At 37.9% G+C, this 16,602-nt stretch overlaps 1 protein-coding gene across 3 annotated transcripts in view; it reads left to right on the forward strand.

The window, feature by feature from the left end:
- Nucleotides 1–2,574: 2,574 nt before the first annotated feature.
- ZRANB3 (zinc finger RANBP2-type containing 3) overlaps nucleotides 2,575–16,602 on the forward strand; it is a 60,028-nt gene continuing 46,000 nt past the window's right edge. For 2 of the 3 annotated variants that reach the window (XM_026714608.2, XM_087920325.1), the window contains exons 1-3: nucleotides 2,575–2,656; nucleotides 7,023–7,184; nucleotides 14,708–14,726. In XM_026714608.2, the coding sequence (XP_026570393.2) occupies nucleotides 7,030–7,184; nucleotides 14,708–14,726 (174 nt within the window). In that variant the 5' untranslated portion in view covers nucleotides 2,575–2,656; nucleotides 7,023–7,029. Of the gene's footprint in view, nucleotides 2,657–7,022; nucleotides 7,185–14,707; nucleotides 14,727–16,602 lie in introns of those variants that run through there. The other variant, XM_087920324.1, reaches the window with a different exon arrangement.

Genomic DNA, 16,602 nt, shown 5'->3' on the forward strand with positions numbered 1-16,602 from the left:
GGTTAGGTACCATAATATGCAGATGATATCCAGTTATATATCTCCATCTCTGGATAGGGGGGTCTGACTCAATCCATCAAGATGGAGTGGCTTTGGGCATTTCATCTTCCTAGGAACAAGTTTCCTTTGAGACTGAATGGGGTAACACGGCCCCAGACAGATGCAGTGCAATCTGAGAATCACCTTGGACTTGATTCCTGCTTGAAGAGCAGGTGCAGCTGTGGCTAAAAGGGCTTTTGGGTTGTGCATCAGTTGTGCCCATTCTTGAACCAGGAGGCCTTGTCCAGTCACTGATGCCCTCTCAGTTGGATTATTGCAACACACTCTACATGAGTCTACCATTGAATAGCATTTAGAAACTTCAACTGTTGTGACACAAAGCTGCATGGCTGGTTAACAGTGCCTATTATGTAGCACATGTAACACCAGTACTACAGAAACTGCACAGGTTGCCTGCATATTCGGTGCAATGTAAGGTGCTGGTTGTCATCTTTAAAACCCTACATGGCTTGAAATTACCTAAGAGTCCATCTTCTCACAATAGTTTCTATTCATCCAATTAGATAGTTTCACAATAGTTTCTATTCAACCTAGTAAGATGAGGATGCTGTGGGTCTTGTCAGCCAAGAAATGTTGGCTGGCAGGTACTAGGAGACATGCCTTCGTGGCAGTAGCCTCTGCTCTCTGGAGCATTCTTCCCTTGGCATGCAGGATGGACTAGATCTTGTTAGCCTTTCATAAGACTTTAAAGATTTGGCTATGTGCTAATGGGCCCTGTTACCTGGTTACACTATTGATGCTCATGTAATTAAATTTTTGATTGCCTATATATATATATATATACTCTGACTCACAGACGAACACAATACAGAAGCCTGATGATAGCAAATGAGATTTTGCCGAAACGTTGCTACAACTTTAAAAGCACAACTACAATGACGTGGGAAAATACCCGAACAAAGCTGAATACTATACATGTAAGTACCTCGAAAACTTAAGAAAACAAATATAAATATATATATATATATATATATATATATATATATATATATATATATATATATATATATATATATATATTTTCTTAAGTTTTGCGGTATTTATGTATGGTATTCATCTTTGTTTGGGTATATTCCCACGTCATTAAAGCACAACTTTAAAAGCACAACTATAATGACGTGGGAAAATACCCGAACAAAGCTGAATACCATACATACATACATACATACATACATTGTTTTTTCTGCATTTAATTATTTTGTGCCCAGAGTAAATTGGATTGAGATGGACAGCTATAGAAATTTTAATTAAAAAAAAACTCTGGTTCTGGGTTATCAAGTAAATAATTCCAGATTAGGTTAGGTTTATCATATGAATTTATCCACTAGGATAGAAATTCTCAATCAGGAGGGAAAGCAAAGCTGATTACAGTTTGAAGCAAACAACATAATATGCACTATCGGCTAACGAGCAGCTGATTATTAGACTATATTATATTTGGAGTCTAGAATTACTTAATTGTTCTATTGTTCAATTAGTAACAGATTAGAACAATTGCCTCACCAATCAACATGCATTAAAATGATAGCCAAGTACATAAGGATTTGCTGCAGCATTAGATCATACTCTTGTGCAAGCTATAACCTGCAGCTAATTTTCTTTTTATAAGGTGTGCATAGAGTTGCATACTATAAAGCGGCATTTTTCAACCTCGGCAACTTTAAGATGGTTGGACTTCAACTCCCAAATTCCCCAGCCAGCTTTGCTTCCTGCTAATTAAATAAGTAATTTCTACCCTAGAAATAAATAATTTCTGTCCTAGTGGGTAGATTCATATGATAAATCCCAGCTTTTCTGGCAGGGGAATTCTGGGAAATGAAGTCCAATCATCTCAAGGTTGAGAAACACTGCTATGACATCCCAGGACAGTTAATCTGCTTTTAACATGCAATTCTATCCATACCTACTCCGATGCAAGCCTCTTTTAGTCAGTTGAAGCACCTTTGCGGGCTCCTATTTCATTCTCATAATCACTATCTGACCTTAGCTCTCCCATATGCTCATAAACCCATCAAACTTATGCATTCATAACTATGTTTTTACTTATACCTATTATCTTGTAAGCAATTGACAAGTAAAAATAAATAAATAAAATAAAACCAATTGGCTTCATCCTGTAACTTTTGAGGTCTAGTACCTCGAACTCAATTACTAGCTGAATAATTAGACATTCTTCGCATCGTTCTGTTCCAGGAACACAAAATACTTACAAAGAGGGCCGTTTCCCTTCATTAAATCCACCCACCCCAGCCCCAATTCTTTTTGTAGCGCGGCATCGGAGGCTTAAGGGAGTTCCCCCCTCTTAACATGCACGCGTTTTCCAAAATGCAGGGTTGTTTTCTTATGAGAAAACCCGGAAACCGCTTGGGATTTCATCGCTGGTGCCCGGGAGGCAGCCTTACGCAAACCAGCCAGCGAAGCCACCCCACCGCTTTGATTTATAGTTCGGCGGGAAGCGTTTGTTAAGCTGTCGGGGTTGTCCTGCCACTGGGTGGGTGAGATCACTTCCGTCGGGTTTAAGCGCGAAAAAAAAAGGTCATTCTGGTTAGCAGCCGACACAAAAAATAGCTGTTGCTGCTTCGGCGAATGAGGTTTGGTGAGGAATTCTTTTACCTGGTTTTGTGCACTGTGGAATAGCAAATTAGTCTCCGCGCCTGGCCTGCAATGATGCATGAACTTGGCAATGTACTCTCTCTTTAATGCATGGTACTAACTCCTGGAATTGCTGCTTTGGAAAACAAGATTAAAGATTGCTTGGATTTTTCTGGCCGTTGGCCTGTATCTAGGACATTGAATTTAGTGCAAAACTAGGCTAAAACGGAGTTGGGTAGTTTTGTGGTTCCGCATGTTTTCTAAGTTCAGCTGCTGGCTTAACTTTATGCTAAGCTTTATTTGGGCACAACAAGTGCTCGGTGTGTTTAAAGTGGATTTATTACACTGTATGAACTTGGGAGTTTGATGTCTTGGATGGTCCCCTTATTGTTACAAAAAAAAACCCTCTAAAATATGACTTTAGACAATTAACACAAATAATCTCACATATTGTACCTCTGTGATGTTGCTGCAGGTTTAGTCTACAATGGTTAAAGGGGGTTGGAGGAATCTCTAGCCATTTTAATATTGAGTTGTTACTAGGTCACAGGGAATGGGAAAGGTATGACTGAAATATAGTTAAATAGTACTGTGTAAAAGATAGATAGATAGATGTAGATGTAGATATATATAATTCCCAAACTGCCTAAAAATTAGTCTGACTTTCTTGACAAGACCAGTGTGTTCTCAGTAGAAGTTGAGACAGAACTGAATTGACTTTTATAGGTAATCCTTATGGCCACAATTGAGCCCAATATTTCTGTTGCTAAGCAAAACAATTGATAAGTGATTTTTGCCCTATTTTATGACCTTTCTTGCCAAGGTTATTAAGTGAATCACTGCATTTGTTAAGTTAGTAGCATTGATGTTGGAAGTTGACTGGGAAAGTTGCTGTCCTAACTCTGCAAAGGTTGCCCAGCAACGGAATCATGTGATCCTGAGAATGCTGCAATGATCATGAATGTGAGGACTGATCGTAAGTCATTTTTTTCAGTGCCTTCATAATTGAATGGTTATGAAGTGAGGACTATTTATAGCAAGGGTGTCAAGCTCAATTTCATTGAGGGCCGCATCAGGGTTGTGTTTAACCTCAGGGGGGCAGTGGGGGCGTGGGCAGCTTGATGGCACTTGTGTTCGGGACATTTGTGGTGGCTGGGCGCTCTGCCAGTGAAAACAGGATCATGAGCTCTGTTTTCAGCTGTGACAGCCTCCTGTCACCCTCTGCCAGCAAAAATGGATCTTGTGGGGAATGGAGCTGCACGCGGCCCTCACAAAGCTCCATTTTTGCTGGCAGAAGCACCGTGGGCCAGTCCTTCATTGAGCAACTTGTGGACCAGATCCAGCCCACTGGCCTTGAGTTTGACACCCCTGATCTATAGTGACTAAAATGTTCAGTACAGAAACCAGGAGTATCTACTCCTTCCTTAGCCATGAAAGCTGGCTGAGTGAGTTTGGTGGGCCATTCTCTATCAGCCCAATCCACCTCACAGGATTGTTTGGGGAAACAGAACATATTTGGCAGGGGTGGGATTCTACCAGTTCGCACTTATTCACTAGAACCGGTTGTTATAAGCAATTCGGAGAACCAGTTGTTAGAAGAAATTACTGGCCTAATCCTGTAAGGAAGGCAGGAAGGAAACATTCTAGTGTTGCTTACAGAAACTGCCTCTCTGTTAAACTTTATTACATTCTTGGCAGGACTAGACATCCTGTCTCTGGAACTTCTCTGGAATATTTTTCCCCTCCTTTGCTGGTACTTTGCTTGTGTGGAGTGACCATTCAAAGTTACAATGGCACTGAAAAAAGTGACTTATGACCATTTTTCACACTTAGGACTGTTGCAGCATCCCCACAGTCATGAGAGGCCAGGCGAGGAGATGCGTGCCTCGATGTGAGTGATATTGAGTTGGCCACACCCAGCCAATAACATGACCACCAAGCCACGCCCACCAACAAAGCCATGCCCACAGAACTGGTTGTTAAAAAATTTGAATCCCACCCCTGATAATTGTGTAAAAATACAGTAGGACTTGACCACATGTTTCAATGTTGCACCTCAGAAAATAACTACCATGTTTATTGTTTTGATTGTTTATGGCCTCTCTTATAGAAACATCTTAATATTTTAAATGAAGCCAACTAGTCATTGAAATGAAAGGAAACTCTACTTCAGCCATCCATTCTAATTAAGTGGTATTCTACAGCAAGGCAACTTTAAGATGCATTGACTTCAACTCCCAGAATTTCCAAGACAGCCATGCTGGCTGGGGAATTGTGGTTGCCAACTTTGGGACCCCCTGTTCTACAGACATAAACACTAGTACATTAATACTGGCAATATCAAGATACATTACAAAAACAAAATAGATTGACTAAAAAGAGGCACTTAGCACACTTTTAAATCACCAAGAATGAAAGGAAAATTTAAAACCTATTTCAAGATTGAAATCTTTGTTAAATTTAATAAAAAGCTTCTTTCTATTTCTTACACCTTTTTAGAACCTTATATTTGTCCATCAATCTCTTTTCAATCTCTTTTGGTAGAATTTTTGAGCTTACATTATTTTACTATTATAATAATGGTGGATGACATTCTCTTGCTTTTTTTTTAGTATAGTCTCTTTATTCAGCTGGAATGAGAGAGGTTGAAAATCAGCAAAAGAAAATTTTGGTACAGCAATAATGAGAACATATTTGATTTATAACTCTCTAGAACATTTAGAGCAATTGTTGGACTCTATTCTGCAGAACACAGCTGGCAATACAATGGCGTCCCTGGAAATTTCCAGAGGCCATTGAAAGTTAAGTTATGAACATCAGAAAAAAATTAAATCGAGTAATTAGACAAGTGTAATTTCCAGGCATTTGGAGAAAAGCAAAACAAAATAGAAATCTGAGAAAATAAATATATGGAACTTTTTTTCTTATCAGACTTAAATGGAAATCATTGTATTGGCTTAATATAAAATGTAACTTTAGTTTATGATACATTGGCATATTTGTTTAATTTACAAGACTTTATTCGTATTTTAAAAATCTTCAACAGATGGTTTTCACATAAGAATATTTTGGCTTTATTTCAAAGAAGCTTGTTTAATGGGGCTTACTCCCAAGCAAACTGGGAATATGGTATTCTTGAGGATGCAGTCTTGAGGACTAGCAGATTCCAATTTGAGTTGCAGGAAGAAGTAATCAGGATACCACTTTTCCTTCTACATCAACAGATAGCAGGACCATGGCAGCCTGATTCTATGAACTGAGGGAGTCTTTAGGGCTACTATCAGAACTCCATTAAGAAAAAAAATCAAATGCAGGTAGTCCTCAAGTTACAACTATTACAACTATTCATTTAACAATAGGTTAAAGTAACAACAGCCTTGGAAAAAGTGACTTACAACCTGTCCTTTAAGTTATGACAGTTTTTTCAGCCCCACGGTCAGGTGATTGCAATTTGGGCACTTGGCAACTGGCTCTTGCTTAGATTACAGTGTCTTGTGATTATGATTTGTGACCTTTTCAGATGGATTCCAACAAGCTAAGAAAATTGGGGAACCCAGATTCACTTAACAACTACATTAGTCACTTAACCATGAGATTCTCTTAACAACCATGGTGAAAATGATCATGAAATATATTTCATCCCCTTGTGTTATTTTTCTTTACAGATTATAAATTTCTTGGATTTTGAGAACTTGGCTCTTTCGCTTATATCAGTCATGTCATGTTTGTTAATGGATTGTAATTAATTGCTAGTATTATCTTTTCATCTTTTACAATTACAAGCTACATTACTTTTTATGATGTTCAATGTCAGCTTTTCTATTACTGTCTTCTCATCAACTGTGAATTTATTGTTGAATAAATACACTGCCCCACTGGCACTCTGGTTACAATATCATTTGAAAAATATTTTATTTTGTGTCTATATATGCGCACTTACACATGCAAACAAACACACAGTTCTGTGTGCGCAACTAATTTAACAATAACAAGAACAGAGTTGGAAGGCACCTTGGAGGTCTTCTAGTCCAATTTCATGCTCAGGCAGGAAACCCTATACCATTTCAGACCAATGGTTGGTCCAATTTCTTCTTAAAAATCTCCAGTGCTGGAGCACTCAGAACTTTTGGAGGCAAATCCTTCCACAGATTGTTCTAATTGTCAGGAAATTTCTCCTTAATTTTAGATTGTTTCTCTCCTTGATTAGTTTCCATCCATTGTTCTTATCCTGCCATTTTATTCTTAGATTCCTTGCTTGGCTATTGTGATCCGTGTATAATACTATTGTTTATACTGTCTTCAACATTGCTGAAAAGAAATGAAAAATAATGCTAAATTTTTAATAACCTCCCCTTTTTTCCTTTTGCTAGAATAAAGATGGCAACTATTATCCAGGAGAGTCCTAGAGTTGGACTACCATGTTCAAATTCTGACGTTGATGAAGAATTTTCTTATCTACCTGAGAAGCTAAAGGAAAAGCTGCTTCCTTTTCAGAAGAAAGGAATTATATTTGCACTAGAAAGAAGTGGCAGGTGAAATTATCTTAAACATGTGTGGTGATGAAATTGTTTCTGCAATATAACCTCTGACTTATTGTGTTGAATGGAAATTTTGTACAAAATGTTTTCTAAAAGTTTTGGATTTGAAATATTGAATGCTATTAATGTCAAATTGTTGAAGCTGAACCTAAATTTAATTATACTTTTTGAGTTTGGATTCTAAATCACTGGTCTGTAAATAGTGGTCCTCGATCAAGCTTGGTATGTATTTTATTTTTTATTTTATACTTTGTTTTTTTTTTAATTTCATTTTTTTATTTTTTTTATTTTACAAATAATCTAAGCTGGGGGTTGTATCCAACAAACCTATTTTCCTCACAACAACAATCCTGGGAGGTAGGTTAAGCTGAGAGAGAATGACTGGCCCAAGGTCACCCAGCAGCTTTCATGGATAAGACGGAATTTGGTCTTACGATCTCCCCCTTTATAGCTTGAAGCCTTAACCACTAGATCAAGCTGGCTCTCTATATATTGGTCTTTATTTTATTGTAGATACTTAGAATACAATCAAGGGAAAAGAAAAAAAGAAAAAGAGGTTTGCAGATGGTATAAAACTGAATAAAAATGTAAAGTAATATTAGATTACTGCTGCTTTTTAAAGTAACTTGTATCAGTTTAAAAAGCTGAGTCAACCTGCAATAATTAACAACAAATGCCAGTATAGTATGAATCATTGATCAAAGTGAAGAATTAATGAAGACTTCTGGGTAACAAAAATTTCGTAAATTAAACAAAATCTTAAGTATTAAATCAATAAAAGAAACCCAATTTGGGGATGTAGCATATGGCTATAGATAGAACTATAACCTATGAATGGTTTCTAAGGTGAATTAAATTATGTTTCACAATTGTTTTTCAAATACAAAGTTATTTTTACACTGATGCAGTGTCTTAAGGTGGTATTCTTCTATAAAAGCTTATGTGATTTTCAGTAAAAAGCATAAAGTGTTCTGGCAGTTGTTAGCTGTTAGCACATTTATATGGAAATATAAGAATTAATAGAATGATAGCTGATTGGAAAGAAAATTTAATCTTTAAAATTTGTTCAATTCTATCATGAATAATATTTCAGAATTGTTGAACATAATATTTCCATCAGGTGAAAAAGTAATCTAAACTGATTATTGCATTTCCAGTAATTTTTAGAAAATTGGTTGTCTATTATAGCAGCCAGTATTCCAATGGTAAAATATCTTGTAAGACTGATATTCGCACTAAATATAATATTTTATATTTCCAATAATATTCCCATTGTTGCATATCATTCATCCTGTTTAAATATTGTACCCATCTATTCATAGTCTTTAGTCTTTAACTTGTTTAGTTTCTGAATTATATAATTCAAATACTGATAATTTGTCAATAACCTCCCCCCAAAGTTATGAATTTGGAGTTACGGGTTTTTCAAATTCAACTTTATCAAAAAGTACCGTACCATTCAACCCACTACAGCACAACTGACACAAGCTATGAAAAAGATAATATTTTCATACATCAAAACATTTCAGAACAACCAGCAGACTCTTACCACTACATGGCATCATAGTAGTACACCAACCAACGAAAAAAATTGCAAAACATCTTAAGTAAAAAAAGAACGACCCATTAGCCACCGAAGAAAAAACAGACATCAGGTACAACACACTGTATAAGGACTGTAACAGCCACTATCTAGAACAAACAGGCAGAAGTCTAACAGAGCACATCCATGCACACTAATTAGTAGTCAGAAGATATGTAAGTTCCATAATTTGACAATACATGGACAGACTTCGTCATATTTCAACTGGGCAACTGTGAGCATCAAGCTAAATGCAAAAACACTAGGAAATTCCTAGAAGCTTGGTACTCAGATCAGCCATCAACAAGCACATAGAGATAAATAACATTTACACACCATTTAAAAGAGACAATAAAAAAGCTAAAAAGGAAATAAGAACACCACCTTCTCTGCAGTCATCACCCAAATATGTAGGAATCAACTTTACGATTAACATCAGACAGAGAGCAGTAAACAATACCCTAATCAGAGAACTACTAACCCAGACAAACAAGCAGTAAACAGCAGCCTATCAAAGCAATTACAAAGGAGAAAAGAACACCCTAACCAATTCTGAAATGATAAGCTCCGTTTAGTATATATGCAGTAAATAAAGAGATATAAATGATTATAAACAGATGTTTACATACAGAGAGCAAACCCCACTCCATTCTACTGTAGCACAGAGATTGTTAGCTAGCTGGGTAACAAAATGTCTGCAGGAAAACAAGCAAGGTCATACTGCACCATGTGCACCACATTTTTATTTTGCTTTATCAGCTAGCTAAGCTGTCAGTTTGCTGAATTCAGTGGGGAATTTGGAGGGGGGCCATTGTTGATTTGTAAAGACATGAATTAATGGTCTAGAGCAGGGCTGCCAAACTCCAGACCCACAAGCTGGATGCATCACGTGCTGGCCATGCCCACGCCCGGTTTAGCGAAGGGGGGGAAAAGTCCAGATACATCATGTGATGCCGCTAGGACGATGCAAATTTGGCACCCTGGTCTAGAGCCAGAATATCTTAAGGAATACTGTCTCTCTTATGCAACCATTTAATTTTTTTTATTAGTCTTCAGAGAGTCACCTCGTTCATCCAATGAAGTGAGGCAGGGGAATACGACTTTTTTTTTTTTTTACTGTTTATGTAACATTTCCTCAGAAAAACATACCTTTTGCTCATCCCAAAATATATTTTGATACAAGACAAAGGTTTTTCTTTTCCTTCCTAGCATTTCTATAATTTTGTACATTTGATTGTAAGAGGATGCTGTAACTGGAAGAAGGAATTTTATGAGACTGATGTCTTTGCTATGAATTTTTAATTATGTTTTTTTGTTTTTTATTTTCTGAACTTTTTAGTGCTTTGAGATTTTTAATATTTTAAGAAACTTTGTCAGTCCTCCAGAATATTTTGGTTATTAGATGGATTGCAAGTATTACCAATGGTAAAAATAGAAAAGTACCCCGTATTGCTGTCAGACTGATAGTTCTCATTAGCACCAAATTCATTTTGAACATTCTATATTTGTGTCGTTGGAGGCTCTATTTTTGGCAAGGTACTGTTGCAAGGCAAGTCATTTTGTTTCAGAATTAGGACTGCATCGTGTGATTGGTGACATATAAATGAAATGGTTGCTTGAACATTTTAAAATGTACCAGGTTCACATTCTTTAAATAACTCCAGTATGAGAAAGATGTTAATGCTAAAGTGCTGCCTTGTATGTGGGATGCAAATTATATGCTGGAGTGTTATATAAAACTGATTCACATGAGTGGGCGAAAATCCTAGGAAAATCTGGAGCTCCAAAATGAAGGGAAACAGAACTCTTTCTCTGTTACAGAATGTTCTGTAGTTAGAATGGGTAAGCACTGTTAATTAAAAGGTGAAAGGGATCCGTTGATATTAAATCAAATTTGCTTTTGCTTTTCTTTTCTTTCTTTTGTGTTTGCATTTAATGTCTCTCTTAAGCTGTCCTCAATTGTTGGGACCTCATATCAGAAAGCATGGGAAGCTGGGATATAAATGTTTTCAATTAATTATCATGCTGAACAAAAGAAAATTCCATTTTAAAAAATGACAGCTTATAATTCGTGTGCATTTTAAACGATGGTCCATCTTTTTAGGTATGCTCCTCTAAAGGCTGGATCACCCATTTCTTAGGGCAAGAGCATGTCCCCTCTTAATTTGTGAAAACTGTATTGTGAATCATAGTTGATGGCAGTTCAGCTTTCCTGAAACACAAACCCTGAATAATCCCTTTCACATGCATGTGGTTTGTGCAACATAATTTCTTATTTTGCAAAACAGCAGCTGTGTGTTTTCTTGTCCTACGTTGCAAGTTGGCTTTCATAAGCTTGGGGACCATGTATTTGCTTTAATTATCCTTCCCAAATAAACTATTAAAGTGAATGTAGTAGTCCAGAAGCTAGAATAATGGGCTGGAATTTGACAAATGTATTTTCACATCTGTGTCTCCTTAATTGAGCAGAGTTCCAGCAAATGAGTATCTCCATTTATTTTTAATGATTTGGTAGAGATAAATATGATAAATTAGCAAAGATGGCTCTTTTTTTTTTTTCAGTTTACAGAGAAACTTGGCTTTGTATATTCAACAAAAAACATGAGCATCCTTTGGTCATTTAGCGTCTTTACAAATGTTATATCCTTAATATAAAAGCTTGAGGACTTGCAAGTGTATGAGGATTAGCATTTGTAGTTTCTGGACCAATGGTTTTCATTTGCTGAGAATACTGGGAATTGCAATGTGGCATCAGAACAGGGGTCTGGACTAAGGGAGAGTTAATATGCCCAACGGTTCTCTGGGCAAAAACTATGTGAGGCTTAATATTCACTGAAATTTATAAAGACAGCGTAGAAAGTTAGCACCCACCCGTTTCCTAGAAGAATGAAATATTTTGAGAAATATTAAAAAGACAGAATATTATTTCCCTGGGTAAGAAATGGAGAAACATGCTCTTGGAAAGCAGCCTCCACATTCCTTACTAGCTCACTTAAGAGATAAAGAGATAGCTAGCTCTATTCATAAGCAAATTCCTTGCAGCAAGGTCTGAACAAAAGCAGCATTAGCCCTCAGCCATAATAGGAATTGTCCAACACCCTTTCAGAACACGAGCCCCTTCATTGCATCAGCCAAAATTCAACCAGGTTTAGCTCAGACGAACTCCTAGGATTTGTTCATGGCACCATGGGAGTCTGACAACAGCCAATATAATACATGTTCTTGCACAGGAACAAGACGTTCAAGTGCAAAGCCTAAGGGAAGGTATAAACACCCCTCACTCTCAACTGCATGTGGTCAGCTGCCCAGAACCCCCATGTGCTGCTTGGTTCTGCTTCACCATTAAACCATTTTTCCAATCAGTGTCTTTTGTCCTGGCTTGGAACTGAACCAGATGGATAATTCTTACAACAACAATAAGGACTATCAAGCAGAATACTGTTTGTTTTTTTACATTTATAAAAGCCCAAGCACACAACCAAATCTCCACAACCTTGCAAAAAAAGTCAACAGGATCAGGGATAATCCTGATATCTGAAGAGAGAACATTCCAGAAGGCAGGAACTACAGCAGAGAAGTTGTATCTCCTGGTTCTTGCTAGCTGACGTTCCTTGGCTGATGGGACCCGCCATATGACTAACCACAAATTGGATGAATAGAAACAACTACAGAAAGATGGTTCCTTAGGTTGGTTTATTTATTTCGCGTATGGCACATGTTAGCCAGGGATCACCGAGGTGGCTGGCTGCCTCTGTAAAAGGAATTTTTTTCGGGGGGTGTTATCTATACCAGCGGGACGCCCGAATTCCAATAAGCATTCGGGGAGGCTCCTTTCTTGTTCCTGCACGGTTTATTCACTCACAGGAATCAAACCCGCTGAGCTGCTAACCTCAGTGGCATGCAGGCCCAGCATCTTACCACATGGCTCCGGTTCCTTAGGTAACCCAGCACCTAAACCATGGAGGGCGTTAGCGATGACAACCAGCACCTTGAATTGCACTTGGAAACAACCAATGCAGCTCACAGAGCAGTGATGTTAGATGTGAAGAATACCTGACACCCTTTGCTACACAGACAGCTACATTCTGCACCTCGAACCCCTGTATGTTCTTGAGGGGAAGCCCCATGTAGAGGGCTTTGTGGTACAGAGAATTCCTCACAAAGGCATGCATGACTGAACAAAACCTACCGATCTGGGAACGGGCGTAACTGGCACACCCAAGGTGTGTAAAGGGCCCTCCTGTCCATGGCTGCCACTTTCTTGTTTCAGGAGCCATCAGTCTAAGAAGAGTCCCTGACTGAGATAGTAACACCCTATCCAAGATTTATTGTGGAAACACCTTATCACCAGGGGGCTCCAATACCCAAAGCCAACATTAAATTGTTTGGTTGCAAGCAAACTATTCATCTTTTGTTTTCAGTCTTTTCATCCAGGAGAGTAGACGTATTGACATTCTAATATATGCTAGTATGCTGAATATTAATTAATGTTCTCTTTTGGCACATTTTATTTGTTCTAACAGAGTTTATAGCTTGAAATGAAATGCTTCAAGTCTGAAATTAGAGTTCTTGATATAGTTGTCACATAGTTGGGACAGATGGTATGCAAATTCTCAATTGGGTAACTATCAGTTAAAAGGAAATGACTAATTGAACTTCAGAGACAAGATGTCCTGCTCATAGCAGTCAAAACATATGACAGAATTTATTTTTGAATCTCTATAAAAAAAGAAAAATCTGAAGATCTGGGTTTTGTGGGGTTTTTTTGCTTTAGTACCACGTAACCTTTCTGATGGTGTAGGTAGTTTGCTTTTGTTTCATTAATAAAGGAGACACTGACCAAAATCTTTAATAAAGCGTCAGATGACAGGTTATATTGTTATTAAAGATAAGGAATTTAAAATAAGGAGGTGCAGCCTCTAAAAAATATGTTATATAATAAAAAAAACCAGCTATCTGCTAATAATATACAATAATAATGTAAGCCTTGCTCTAGTAAATTGTTATGTTCTTCTCTTGCACTTTATGGTAATATTTCCTTCCTGCTCTATATCTTACAGCTAATTTCTTTATCATCTGAAGGCTCTTCAGTGTCCATCCCTGGAATTTGAACTAACCACAGACCTAGAAATACAGCCTTATAAAAATCCTATTTCACTTACATGTGTCTTAGTCCCTGTTTCAGACATATGCTAGGACACCAAGTAGTTTACTTCTGTATTAAAGCCTCCAAGTGCGCCCATTTTCTCTTTGGCCCCTGACTTTCATTATCCTTGATGAATTGCAAACAGGAGCTCCCATTTTTCTTGTCTAACTTGCCTCCTATCCATCCCATTCTCAGCCGTACCACTTGCCTTTTCCATTCCACCAAGTTCCATTTGGTAAATCTGGTTTGATCTTCCTAAGCAAAAAGTTGTTCTACCCAAACATTCTATAATTTCTGAATTATTTAGTTAAAACATATTTACTCCGACATTGCTCATGGTAACATGCATAATCCCTTCAGCTTTTATGATCTGAACAATTTGGAGTGAATGGATTCAAGCCTACACAGAATACTCATTAAAATTCAGATCTAAAGCTTGGCTATCACAGTTCCATCTACTAAAAAGATGCTAGACGATACAGAATTTTGAATTAAGTTTTGAAAAGTGATCAAGCAGGAGAGGCCAATGGAAGTCAGCATGTCATGAGGAAATACTTTTCATTTTCAAATAAAAGTTGACTTGCAGCTTAGTTGAGGAATGACGGTAGATTTGAGGAGGCACAAATCTAAAGCCCGTTTCGGGAAAAAGATAGCTTGTAGCAGGCTTTAAGTCTTGGAAAAATCTTTTATTAAGCCTTGTTAGAAAGAAATTGCTTCCTGATAATTAATTTGCAATTGAAATAATGCTTTGTTTTGTTTTTACCCTAATTTGTTTTATTTTTCTCTTAGGTGTATGATTGCAGATGAGGTAAGTGACTCTTCTCTCTCCCTTTCTTTCTCTCTCTCTCTTTCTTAAACACTTGTTTTATAATTGTTTCAAACGCATGATAGCTCAGCATAGTTTTCTTAACACAGAGAGAGAAACACATGTATGTATGTGTATGTATGTATGTATGTATGTAGAAAAATTGTCTATATGTGATCTAAATTAATAAATGTGTTTTATCTTCCAAACAAAAGATGCACATACTTCTAAAAGTTGCAATAATAAAAATACATCTTTAATATCAGTGTTGAAAATGTAATTAGAAGATTAAGCCATTCTCATTATATATTTTGGTGCCCCTTCAACCTATTTTTTAATCCTCCAGTACTATTGTTATCTGTTCACAACAATGTGAAGTCACAACTGCCAGTTCTTTAGCAGGTGTTGGCTTTCATAGGTGTTGGCATTAAGTTATTCTCAAGAATCTAGGATGTTTTACTATATCAGGTTAGTATTATGTGCAGATCCAAGCAGTATGGCTTTTTGCAATTGACTGATGGGAATTTTGTCAATGTGCATATTTTCTAAGTACCATCTGAGATTTTTTGGTGTGGTATCCATTGATATTAGTATTATATACTTCAAAGTGTGAAATCGCAATTCACATGATGACAGCATATAGTGAAGGGGAACTGGCCCAGTCTGCTGAAACATACTGGCCAGGCAGAAACGATGGGAGACAGTCTCTCAGATCTCCAGGGCCTATGTCATACAGAGGTTTACCGATAATAACTAGCACCTTGAATTGCACTCAGAAGCTGACTGGCAGCCAACGCAACTCCTGTAACTGTGAGATATGGGCATACCAAAAGGCAATGCTGGTGTCATTGCATTTTGAACCAGCTGGTATTTCTGGGTAGTCTTCAAAGGTAACCCCATGTAGAGTGCTTCACAATAATCCAACCATGAAGTAACTGTCTGAAGGGCCTCCTGATCAAGGGAAGAGTGTAGCTGGTGCACAAGATGAATCTGTACAAAGGGCTTTCTGGCCTTAACCGCATCTGCTCTAGTATGAGATGGGATAGCAATAGACTTATATAAGTGCTATACAGCACTCTCTAAGCAGTTTACAGATGTAGAGTACAGATGGTCCTCAAGTTATGACAGTGAATGGAACTGGACTTTCCATTCCTAAGTGATGTAGTCATCAAGCACAATGTCATATGGCCACATAACTTAGAGATGACTATCTCGGCAGTCTCCATTGCCTTTGTTAAAAGGTGCAGTGGTTAGAATGCAGTACTGCTGGCTACTTCTGCTGTCTGCCGGCTGCCTGCAGTTTGGTAGTTCGAATTTCACTAGGTTCAAAGTTGACTCAGCCTTCCATCCTTCCAAAGTCAGTAAAATGAGGACCCGTATTGTTGGGGGAAATAGGCTGGCTCTGTTAACTGCTTAGAGAGGGCTGTGAAGCAGTACATAAATCTAAGCGCTATTGTACCAAATCCCTCCAGTTGTTAGGCAAGGACTTACCCTGTCATGTCCCTGTTGGAGTCTGACTCTGAGGGAGAGATGGAACAGCTGACAGGGAGTGGTAGTGTGGCTCCGGTGGTTGTGGAGGAAACTGGGGAAGGGCACAGGCCAGATGGGCATTCAGAGGAAGATCCAGGCCCATCCCCTCTTCATCCTAGGGCACGCAGGGAGAGCGGATAAGGGAAAAATGTGAGTGGCGTGGTCTACAGGGGAGGAAGGGGCCCTGATCCCCTTTATGGGCTGCAGCTGGGAGGACTGGTTAAAAGGACAAACTGCACATGGCAAAGTTCCTAGAAGCAAAGCATACATTCTTGTTGGAGCTTATCTGTGTTTTGGCTTCCTCCCAACTGTAGTTGCTGCGTTATCTGGTAGAAGTCTACAATTAATC

Source organism: Pseudonaja textilis, chromosome 1 (genome assembly GCF_049901715.1).
Source record: "Pseudonaja textilis isolate UNSWEBS1 chromosome 1, rPseTex1.2, whole genome shotgun sequence".
Taxonomy (NCBI): Eukaryota; Metazoa; Chordata; class Lepidosauria; order Squamata; family Elapidae; genus Pseudonaja; species Pseudonaja textilis.